Here is a 12,478-nt window from a genome sequence, read left to right on the forward strand (position 1 = left end):
TCAAATTGTAGTACAAAAAAGTCCAATGGGCAAAATGCGGGAGAAGTCAGTTGAAAACCAAAAATGAAAAAAACGAAATAAAATCCGCTGCGGTAACGTGATGGTGATATTGCATTTTTATGTTGTACTAATATTGGACTCTTATGTTATTCATATTATGAATCATGTTCTTGGGACTTCTTGCACTTGGATAATGTAGGGATGAGTCCAGAGGAGCGTATTGTGGTGAATGATGTCTTTTTGTTTAAGGCCCTCCCTCCGATTGCGCGGCTTTCGCGAGCCGTGTCGAGACGGCCGGAGGGCAGCAAACGGGTGCTTGCCGGGCTGGGAATTGTCCTTGATGAGGTTTGCTGCTCTGCTGCGGTAGCGAGATCTGGTAAAGTCCTTGAAATTGGGCAGCGAGCGGCCTGTGATCTTCTAGGCTGTGTTTAATGCTCTCTGAATTGCTCTGTAAGCCAGCGCGTGTCAGGATGCTGTCTTGAAGGTCTCCAGCAGCATTCGGGAAAGGGAGTTGCTGCCACTGCTGTTGTGTTTGGAGACCAGAGATGCGCATCCCCAGGAATGTGGAAGAGTGAATTCTTTCTAGAAATCCACCCCTCCATGAGTAGTGGTTAAGTCAAGAATGAGCGCTTTTGTTTTTGTGGTGTTCAGTGTGAGCTTGTTTACTGTCCACCATTCCAACAGCCTCCTGCTGGCTTGTGACAGAGGCAGGTTGAAGATTTTAGCGAAGACGCCTGCGAGTTCGCCGGCGCGCGCTCGGAGTACCCTCCGTACTCCATCAGGGCAAGTCGCTTTCCTGGGCTTGCACTGTCCTCAGCACTTGGAGTAGCGGTAAATATTTAAGATAGGTCCCATGAGGATATGATTAACACGTGGCACAATTAATCGATTAGCAATGCCAATATAATCTCAGTTGTACCATTCCAGTAGAAGTTCAAGTTGACCTTGTGGCCGCACATTCCTTCGTTAAGGTGTATGAGAGGGTAAAGCCTCACACATCACAAATCAACATTCCAGACAGTGTGTACTTTGGATGCTGCGACTCAATTTTATGCCACACGGGCATAGAAAATGGCGCAAAATGTTTGTTTTTTTCTGATTACCCAGCGGCTGTTCAGTTCCCTCCGCAGATGCACAGTACATGACCGCATGTGGAGTTTGTTAACTGTTAGGAGAATGCCCTATGGTTGTAAAAGTCTACATTCTGAAAAATGTCTTGCCACAGCCACAGAGCAACAGCTGTTTTCTTATTTCATTCAGTCACATGCTTACGAATGTGCACCAAAATGTTGTTTTAACACTGCAAACTGTCACGGGTCTAGCAGACAAGGGGAAAATGTTTAGGGCCATTGCCGACTAAACTACAGAGCGCTGCACTCGTACTTTTGGGGGCTGTGTCAGAGACAAGAGACACAATTCAAGCAAAAATACATAAACAAACAAAATCGGGAAGTGAACCTGAACAGACGTTTCATTGATCACGCTTCAAGTTGGACCTCCGGTGATTAACACACATTGAACCCCGTCGGATTCGAAGCGCGCGTGTGGATTAACTGCCGCGGTTAACACAGTCTTTCTGTTCAGTCGTGTGACTCTTATGCTACATCTTTGTACTATTGATTCCAATCCACAGTCTCTAAACTTCAAGGTCCAGTAAGAGTTTACGGCACAGAATAATAATGGTAAGAAATCCATTTTTTCTTCTCCATTTCTGAATACTGTTTTATTTTCGTGTATTGTAAGTCTTGGTTGAATTAAAATCAGCTTTAATGAGCAAAATTGTACTGTTGCCGCAAAAGGATTTGCTTTGAGGTCAGATATTGTTGAATGGATAACTCTGGAGGCTTACATTTCCAGAACATTCTCATCCCTTGGTGTCCCATACAGACACTCCAAGTGTATTTATGCGACAGAGCCTCTCAGCATCGGATGTCGCTGCACAGTCAGTCGGAATGAAATAAGTCTGAAGTATGTCAACTCTCAACAGGTGTTCTGAGTGGCAGGCGACTACCATTTTCATTTTAGGGAATACACAAGACTAAATATGTCAGAATTGTATTATAAAGCAATGTGACTACATGCATGCTATAACCCTGATAAGGCAGATCAACCTCAGGTGTTAAGGTCATTTCTGATTCTGGAGTATTATTAACTAATTACATTATAGATTTTCTGGTTGTTTGTCAAACTCATCAACGTGTATGATAAAGTATACATTTACTTTGTCGAGTTATTGTATCATTACTTTTTTTGTTTGTATGTTGTGAAACAGAATCATTAGCGATCTAACAGAAGCCATTTTTTTTCCATCTCTAAACCTGTCCAACCGAAAACCTCCGCCGAGTCGCAAATGGGCGACCTTCCCGGAACGTGTGAGAAAACATTTTAGCGACTTGTGACGGCCTGACGGGAACGCTCCAATGTCCTGTATGTCATTTTCAGTCTTCAATTCCTCCCAGCCCGTTACTATGGAAACTGTGAGTTGAGGCGAGTTGAAGACTAAAAATGCTGTACAGATACAAGGAACAGCTGGCGTGCAATGTTCCCATCGTGCATCAGCGGCGCCCGTAGTCAAGAGAGCCAAAGAGGCCACCAGGAACGTGCACCCAGACGCTGGACTTCTGGGTATGTTTTCACTCAATGCGCTTTTCGATTCCTGGTCAACAAGCGGTGTTTTGCATGTCATTGGAGGTGACGGGAGAGTCTGTTCCAGACACTAAACCACCGGAGAGGATAACGTCCAGATGAAACATTACCCATGCCTAATTAACTCTCTGCCCATCTGTAACATCTTGCATCCCATCACGGCCCGCTGCGCAGCGCACATCTGGCCTGACAATTTGGAACGATCTCCAGATTCTTAGAGCAGCATTTGAAGTTGTCTTCCCTTTCGGAGACCTTCTTGCACACATTAAGCAGCCTCATTCAAATGGAAATGAACATTTGAAATCCAAAAAAAGGAACACGCTGCTCTCTCCTCTTATTTAGCAGAACGCTCGAACACACTTTGCAATGATTAAGAGCCGCACAATTCAATTCGAGAAGGGATCATGAAGTGCTCCAATTAAGCCAAACCAGCTCTACTCGGCTGCCAAATTCCCATAAGTGCAGGAACTGCAACATAAATATTGAAAGCATACTGGCAAGCTGGTCAGGTTTCAATCTACTCCATGCATTCTGTTGCTTGGAATTGCCTCATTAGGAGTGAGAGGTTGACAAGCCCTGTGGTTTGCTGAACCATCTCCTTCAGCAGCTAAGAACGAGGGCGGGTATTATAAAATCTGGTCATTTTCAGTCTTGATTTTCATTTCGCATTCTGATCAAAATTCTAACTTTCACCTTATGCCACATCCAGTTAGGATGTCCCACTTAGCTTAATTAATAAATACCGCTTTTTACTTCGTCATTTCTGCCACAAACCTTTGTCATAACACACTTTGGATTAGCTGACACTCAAATGATCGCAGGTTTTGTTGAAATTGTTTTTATCTGCTTTCAAGTGCGATTCAATATAAGGTCACTTTTCACTTGTAGTTTTCTCATCAGTTGTTTTTGTGAAGTGGAACTTCCAGGGTTAAACACGATTACGCATCCCTTAATGTACAGGTGTCAAACTCAAGGCCCAGGGGCCATATCCGGCCTGCCGCACCACTTTTTGTGACACACTAAAGCTATTATTTCTGTCGACTTCATGTTTCTTGCCAAGTACGTTTATTCTTTTCATACTTTTTACAGATATTGCAAGCATTTTTTTTCACTACATACCTTCTTAACATAAAGATATCAATAGTTGTATACTTTATATTTGTGAGCCACCATTTTCCATGACTTCGGATTTCAAATTTAATTTGTTGTTAATATATGTAACAATTAATTGCTGAGGCAATTGTGTATATGAAATAATATGTTGAGGTGATGACACATTTATATGGTTTTCATAGTCATGTGAGGAGAACTCTAACTTTGATGTGGCTCACGACAAATTAGTTTGACACCTCTGGTAATGTGCTTTATATTTAGAAAACCATTTTCTCATTGGAAAAAAAATATTGCTGGCTTAAACTGTCGTTGCAATCAAAACAAGCTCAACAACCTTAATTGTCATAGAATTGTAAAAATAATTTAACCCTTGATGCAACCCAACTTAAAAACAATGACATATGAAGCCACTCCTTCGTTATTTTAGCTGTGTGCTTAAGGTCATTGTCTTTTTTTAAGGTGAACCTTGGACCCAGTCTGAGGTCCTGAGCACTCTGGAGAAGGTTTTGGTCCAGGATATCCCTGTACTTGGCCGCATTCATCTTTTCTTCAATTGCAACCAGTCTCCTTGTCCCTGCAGCTCCAAAACACCCCCACAGCATGATGCTGCCACCACCGTGCTTCACTGTAGGGACTGTATTGGACATGTGATGAGCAGTGCCTGATTTTCTCCACACATGCCACTTAGAATTAAGCCCAACAATGTCTATATCTTGGTCTCATCAGACCAGAGAATCTTATTTCTCACCATCTTGGAGTCCTTCAGGTGTTTTGTTTTGTTTTTCTTAGCAAACTCCACTCGGGCTTCCGTGTGTCTTGCACTGAGGAGAGGCTTCCGTCGGGCCACTCTGCCATAAAGCCCCGACTGGTGGAGAGCTGCAGTGATGGTTGGCTGTCTAGAACTTTCTCTCATCTCCCGACTGGAACTCTGGAGCTCAGCCACAGTGATCTTTGTGTTCTTCTTGAGCTCTCTCACCAAGGCTCTTCTCCCCCGATTGCTCAGTTTGGCCGGAAGACCACCTCTAGGAAGGGTTCTGGTCGTCCCAAATGTCTTCCATTTCAGGATTATGGCGGCCACTGTTCTCTTAGGAACCTTAAGTGCAGCAGCATTTTTTTGTAACCTTGGCCAGATCTGTGCCTTGTCACAGTTCTGTCTCTGAGCTCTTCAGGCAGTTCCTTTGACCTCATGATTCTCATTTGCTCTGATATGCGCTGTGAGCTGTAAGGTCTTATATCCACGGGTGTGGCTTTCCGAATCAAGTCCAATCAGTATAATCAAACACAGCTGGACTCCATATATTGCATCCGCCAAGCTATAATCCAAGGAGTGTACTGTTCTTGCGTGTGGCAGAAATTGTTTCCTCATTGGAGTGCTCAGATCGCACTTATTCACTTTTTGGATTTTTGAGCTGCTTCTCAATATCACAATTTATGGGATCAAATTAAGTCATCTTATTATCATAGTAATGACTACAAACAAAGCATCCAAGCATGGAATCACTTCATTTACATTCATTAAACAGGAATCAAATGACAGTCAGAATTCAAATAACTATGAAACCACTGGAGAGTTCGGATTCTGTATTTCCCCCACAGATAATTAGCACACATTCTTCAGAATACTTCCTATGATATTTGCAACCAGCTTTGCAGTATCTCTATATACGGAAGTGTCAACTTCGGGTTTCTGGACAGAAACAAAATGGATTTAAAAGGGCCGGGGCGTCGTCCGTTACAGCCGATTGTCACATTGAAGCACTTCCCCCCATGGCCATATTACTCTACAGTACAAAAGCTTTTTTTGTGGCCTAAAATGCCCATTAGTTTTTTCCGAAAGCGAGCACCCGGTGGCCGGGCACAACCCCGAAAGGGTAACCTGGGTCCCCCTTCCCGTGGGCTCACCACCTGTGGGAGGGGCCATAGGGGCGGGGTGCACTGCGAGCCGGGCGGTGGCCGAAGGCAGGGACCTTGGCGATCCTACAGAAACTGGCTCGAGGGATGTGGAATGTCACTTCTCTGGCAGGGAAGGAGCCCGAGCTTTTGTGTGAGGTAGAGAGGTTCCAACAAGATATAGTCTGGCTCGCCTCCACACACAGCTTGGGCTTTGGTACCAGTTCTCTCGAGAGGGGTTGGACTCTCTTCCACTCTGGAGTCGCCCACGGTGAGAGGCGCCGAGTAGGTGTGGGTATACTTATTGCCTGTACGTTGGGGTTAACCCCGGTGGACGAGAGGGTAGCCTCCCTCCGCCTTCGGGTGGGTGGACGGGTCCTGACTGTTGTTTGTGCCTATGCACCAAAGGAGAAATCTAGTCATATTGTATCTGTAACCCGGAAATACTTGTGTCCCAGTCTCTGCCGAGATTGCGCCTCAGCGCCAGTGAACAACATTGGCCAATTCTGTAACTGACAGATTTTGTCAACGTCGGTTTAAGTGGAAAGTAGGGTTGGACACATTCTGTTCCACTGTACGGTACTTAGAAACAAAAACAATACATCTTGGAAGTGTGAAGCAAAATCTGAACATGAGAACGGGTACTGTAGATGAAAGCTCTGTCCAAAAGCAATCTGATCATTCTGAGATGACCCTCTTGGAGACGCCTCTGACCTTTCTTCCCGAAGAGCCTCGTCAGTGCATCCTGCTCGTTCCATCCATCTCTCTGCCATCATTGAAGTTTTCGTGCATGTCTTCGCCGTTTGCGGTCCAACCTTCGTGCATGTGTGTGCGCGCGGTTAGTCGGCTGAACCCCGTCTGTGTGTTAAGACAGCTAAGGAGAAATGTTGCTTGCCTCCTTTCTTAGATGAGCTGCAGGCTACTGACAGACACACAAAGGGGACCGATGCATTGCTTATCGAAATCTCCTGCTCGGAATATCCTAAGGCATTTCTCGCACATCCAGCAAAGTTCAGCGTCCTGTCAGAGGACTCCAAAGTTTTTGGGACGGTACAGATCTATCATTCAGCTTTCCATCCATTCATATTTGCGACCATCCATCCATCCATTATTTTTTTCCCATCCATGCATCATCTATACTTATACTATCATCCAGACCAATGCTTCACAACTGTTGTCACCCCGGGACCCGCATTTTTCTATTATCACTAAGTCGCGACCCACTTTTACAGAAGTTAGAAACAAAGAACATCCATCCATCCAATTTTCTGTACTGCTTCTCCTCATGCGGGTCGCGGGCGTGCTGGAGCATATCCCAGCCATCAACGGGCAGGAAGCGGGTTACACCCTGAACTGCTTGCCAGCCAATCGCAGGGCACATATAAACAAACAACCATTCGCACTCACATTCACACCTATGGGCAATTTTTTGCAATTCTTCAAAATCAACCTAGCACGCATGTTTTGGGGATGTGGGAGGAAACCGGAGTGCCCGGAGAAAACCCACGCAGGCACGGGGAGAACATGCAAACTCCACACAGGCGGGGCCGGGGATCGGACCCCGGTCCTCAGAACTGTGAGGCTGACGCTCTAACCAGTCGGCCACCGTGCCGCCTAAAGAACTAAAAACAAAAAATTCCCTTTGAAGACAGACTGAATGAATATCATATAAAGATAAGTTTTCACGCTTGTTTAAAGTGCATTTCAGAGCACCTTAAGAAATTAAGGATGAACATAACTCATGGTCAGAAATATCTTCTTTTATAGGAACATGTGACAACAATAGTTTGTCTTCTTTTCGGAAATGAAGGCTGAAGACCAAAGCAACTGTAAGACTTTTAACACTCTGAATTATTATGCAATACTGTAAATGTTTTACTACCGGTCCGCGGCCCATCCAAAATGGCTCTTTGACCACTTTTGGGTCCCGACCCACCAGTTGAGAATCCCTGGAGGCTGTTGAAACATTTTTCTCTCAATGAATTCAACTTAATACAATTTCAGTTATCATAGATGCAAGACTGTGCCTGTAGATGTTGCGTCCTATTTTTTTTTTTATTTACCGATTTTCTCCGATTTTCTCTCTCTGAATATTTATCGTTTTTTAAATCAAATCGCTACCTGCGTATCTAGATATGCATCAAATCGGCCTCATGCCACAGATACCCAGCCCGAGTTTCCATCACACTCCCAACATGTGATTTTGAAAAAAAAAAAAATGTTTATTTTTTTTTTTATTTGAACCGTTTGCAGTTCTCTTTTTCTAGCATGCAAACAACAACTCCACATTTGGATGAAAACCCAATGTCGATAAATCTTTTTTGAACATTATGTACTGTAAGTCTTGCAGTCTCCCGGGTCGTGCCTATATCAAGCTTCAAATCACGGTGAGGCATGTTTACCATCTAAATTTTCCTTTGGATTGTACAACTAAAAACACTGCAGAGTACAATTTTATTACCATAAGTGAAAAACAGTGGCTCACAGAAGTTGTTGGGTTTTTTTCCCCAAAAAGTGCGAGGAGGTCGAGGATGCGGTCATTTCGGTATTCTCGTAGGTTTAAAGATGGCAGCCTCCATATAAAATGTATTGGCTGGGGCATTTTCCAATGTATTTTTGTCATCTTATTCATACTTTTTGATCAATGTTTGTCTCAATCCTATATTTTGTGTTTATTTATGCAATGTTACGTTTGTCTTGCATCTTTCTGCTTTTCTTAACAGGCTGTGAACGACTTTCACTGTATTTTGCACTCATGACAAAATGTAGTAGACTATAAGTATACATTAAACTCATTGCGTATACTAAGTATACTACGTTTTCTCAAGCGTGTTATTAGATTCCACGTTTAAAGGTGAACTTGGAAAGTAGGTATAAAAGCGTAAAGTGGGATGCTTGTGTTTCCAGTCTTAAAGCTACACTCTGCGGATGGACATGTTTGGAAATGCCTGGAATTTCAAGTACAGCCAATCATCCTGAACGAATTGTTATGCTGTCAAACTGCTGCTGGGGTTCTCAATTATTCAGAATCCACCTATCTGTCCATCAGCCCAACTGGATATCTGGAATTTGAGCTGCGCCCCACCGGGGGAATTGGCTTGTGTAGCAGTTGGTGTAAAACGGGAAGATCTGCATGAAATCAGAATGCGGAAACTTCCACGTGTCTTTCATGGATTGAATAATCGGTCAAGGGGTCATTGACTATTTATGATACTTCCACAGATCCCTGCCGTCTCTGTGTAGCCAAGAGAGTGCAAATCCGGTCCTTGCTTTCCACAGTGGTTTCATTTGTGTCACCTGCAAGCCCTGACTTTATGCAGTGCAAATGTTCAGTGTGGACTACGCTAACCTCAGTTTGAATAATGACGTTAGCCTCATACACCGCTGTGCAAAAGTCTTAGTATCGAATGTCACTCAGTAGCGTGCGGATAGAAACGTGAAAAAGAACTTTTGTCAGTCAGCAGATGACGGCGGACGTCGAATAGACGTGCGGGGCCGTGTTCTGATTTACAGGGGTGGGAATTGGCAATAATGCACTTCCCCAAAATGTCCTTTGATTTTCTTTTGTATTTTCCAGAATCCTGTTAATTTTATCTGTGCTGCAATTTACTTTATCACATTGTCAACTATAGTGAATTCCAGAGCAACTCACAATACAATTGTCTCCTATTTCCCAAATAATACAGTAATCCAGTCAAACGCCATCATGATCAATGTTTTTTCAGTTCAGTGACAATATTTACTTACAACACAGATTCCCGTTACAGGAGTTGATACATGTATTTCAATAAAAATACATCTATTGGTATATTGTATGTGCATATTTAATGGTTAAAACGGACATAGAGGAATGGTCAGCAAAACTGGGATTCTACTACTCAGTTTTCTCTTCACTTTTAATCATGATGATGCATTTAATTTATATGGCACTTTTCAAGGGACAATTTAACAATAGATAGCGGGGGGGGAAAAAAGCATTGCATTCTTAATTTACGGTGAACTCAACGTAATTAATTTCAATTCATTCATTCGAATTGCGCTTCACTCACTTTACCGATTATGTCTAGATTCCTAAAAAAGGTCATTAAAAGATTTTTTTTTTTTTTTTTTTTTTTTTTAAAACCGTGTTTAAAGCAGCACTTTTGTTGTGAGCGGCGCTCTCTCGTTAAGCGTGGCACCATCCTTCGCGGCAAGGAAAACCATATTCACACAGAGCTAACCTGCACTTTACACAGAGGGACAACTATCAATAGCAACTTGATTTAAAGTCCTTTAAAAAGGACAGAATTAAACATGTTGGATTTCATGTTCATGAATCCTTATCGAAACACAGGATCCAAGTAACTCCATCCGTCATATCACTGGCCTTTGTTTGTTTCAAAAGAATGACTTTAAAGCCAAGTAGTCCTCACCGTTCCTCTTCAAATCAGACATTGTTTATTTTTTTTCTTTATTGGCTCGCCAAAACAAAGCGCAAGGATTGGATGGCGAACAAACGACATGGCTTTAAGTTTGTCACACTGGGTCGTTAGTCTTTGTAGCCAAATATTTTTTCTGAAGTATTTGTTCCACATTTTTTATGGTCTCGATGGCTGGATTCAAATCTTTCAGTGTTAAATGTATGCAAGATGCAGTCAACAAACCGAGTAGAACCAAACAGCCGAATTGTGCAGCAGACTCCGAAAGACGGTAACGGTCACTATGGAAATGATTAACAGACCATAAATGTGCAACGGTTATTTTCAGAAGGAAAGATAAATGGAATTGTCGTCGCCCGTTCTCTGTGCTCTCTCACCCGCAACTCAATACAGCAACTGAACAAATGAATAATTGAGAATGCAATAATGCCGAATGAGAATCTAATTAGCAGAATGTTTCATTAAGAAACTTTCCCAATAAATTATGTCGCTGGACCTATTTTACATGTAAAAGTGCTGCCGCAATAACTAATGACAGAATCGTGTCGCGAGAAGCAGGAAGGGGGAGAGACAGAGAGAGTTGAATCAGTCATAATTATATGCAATTACCTTAAAAGCTCACTATAGAGCAATGCGAGAAATTACACGGCACACTTTCAATTTTCTGCAGGAAGAAACCTTATCCCAAAACCCAATTTTGTCCAATCGTTGTCCCGTATGCCTTAGTTTTACAGATGCTTCCAAGCATTGCTCCATTGCGAGGCTCCTCGACGAGGTTCCAGCGTGAAGAGCTCGTCCAAGGTCGCCACCAAGCCGGCGAGGGCCGGCGCGTTGACCGGACCTCGCCGTACCGACGACTTCTTGTTCATGGTGGCCTCCCTGGGTCAGCCAGCGGCCGCCGTGCCCCGGCTGAGCCCGAGCCTCGAACCCACTCTTGATGTCACCAAAGCCCCTTCTTCAGACATCAACCAACCTGTCGTAGTCTCGCTCGTGGCCCACTTCGACGGGTGAATGCCGGCTCTGACCGCGGAACCGGGATGTCTCCAGCCCAGAAGGCGTTCATCACCGATGGTGCCGTTTGCCGCGTTCGGCACAAACTGCAGAGGAGCAATCTCCCGGTTCGGACCCAGAGAACGCAGATGTTGCATCGACTCTGCCGTGGTGGCACAGAGCGGTTCTGTACGGAACCCTTCATTGGACTTGCTGCTGGAAATTATGAGCAGAACTGCCAGGTACTGAACTTCTAATGGTAGTCTGTATTTTTCTGCAGACAAAATGTGGACAACGCTTGATGTGAGAATGTTAGAAAGGGAAAAAAAGGACTTGATTATTATCATTGTGCAATATCAAATGTTCGGATATTTTAAATAATTGCAAAGTGACTGCACAGTGGGGTCTTCAATGGATCATTTGTGACTTCCAAATGCATCAAAGTTCCCCAAATTGGCGTGTCACCATAAAAGGGGATCGCAAATGGAAGACCGCTGCCCCGCGAGCAACATTCGGTGCAATAGTGAGCTTCAAGTGCACGCTGCATCGCGCATGTGCACTCGACATTTGCATCCCTCTTCGGAGGGATACGATTGCAATCTTTAATCCCACTTAACTTGACAGTGACATTTGCTAATGTTCCGTGGTTTTGTACCCTTGCCCTCCTAAAAAGTCATGAAAATGAATGATCTTCTTAGAATGATTGTAATTTCATATTTCTGTATGTACAGTTAATGCGAACAAATGTGAAATCCAATGTTTCTCGTTAAACCAGATGCTCAGGGTTCCATCTTCATATACTGAAAGTGTTGGCAGTACTGTGTCTTGCTCAAGGGCACATGGGCGGTTTCCACTTAAATGTTTACAGCATGCTTGTATATTTGGAACAAAAAGAACCACGTCATATATCATATCAATACTTCTTTCTAGAGCATAGCAACGCATTCGTCCGACACTAGAATTATTTTGGTCTCTATATATTGTTTGTCATGTGCCTGTCTGCATCCAGGTCAACTCGTTTGACCTTTTTATTGTCTTGCAATGCAAAGCTAACTGTGATGTTTTGGAAAGCAGAGCATCAGTATTGTGTGGCCAGTGAATGTTGAAGCTTTCTGTGCTGTGGTCATGTCATTACTAAAAACAAGAAAAAAAAAAAAGAAGATTTGCTGTTGTTTATTTCTATGGGCTATAAACATCTTGTATACTGTATATCGTTGTATAGTAAATAGGTTGATACCAAAGCTAACGAAATGTTCATATTTTTTAAGAGCTGGTGTCTTAATAAAGGTTTTTATTGACAACATACCTTTTGTCTTAAAATAGGTGGAATATTAACAATTAAGGAGATGCTAAGCAATACATTACAAATGACTTAACTCTAAGTCAGGGGTGTCCAAACTCTCTCACACACACACACACAT

The 12,478-nt window shown here is 43.2% G+C and overlaps 1 protein-coding gene across 1 annotated transcript in view; it reads left to right on the forward strand.

Moving 5' to 3' along the window:
• The window catches only part of LOC133412078 (vertebrate ancient opsin-like), a 32,392-nt gene extending 20,161 nt beyond the window's left edge, over positions 1 to 12,231 (forward strand). The window contains exon 4 of the mRNA XM_061695126.1: positions 10,794 to 12,231. Coding sequence (XP_061551110.1) covers positions 10,794 to 11,078 — 285 coding nt within the window. The 3' untranslated portion in view covers positions 11,079 to 12,231. The remainder of the gene's footprint in view (positions 1 to 10,793) is intronic.
• Positions 12,232 to 12,478: the final 247 nt, after the last annotated feature.

The sequence above is a fragment of the Phycodurus eques genome, chromosome 13 (genome assembly GCF_024500275.1).
Source record: "Phycodurus eques isolate BA_2022a chromosome 13, UOR_Pequ_1.1, whole genome shotgun sequence".
NCBI lineage: Eukaryota > Metazoa > Chordata > Actinopteri > Syngnathiformes > Syngnathidae > Phycodurus > Phycodurus eques.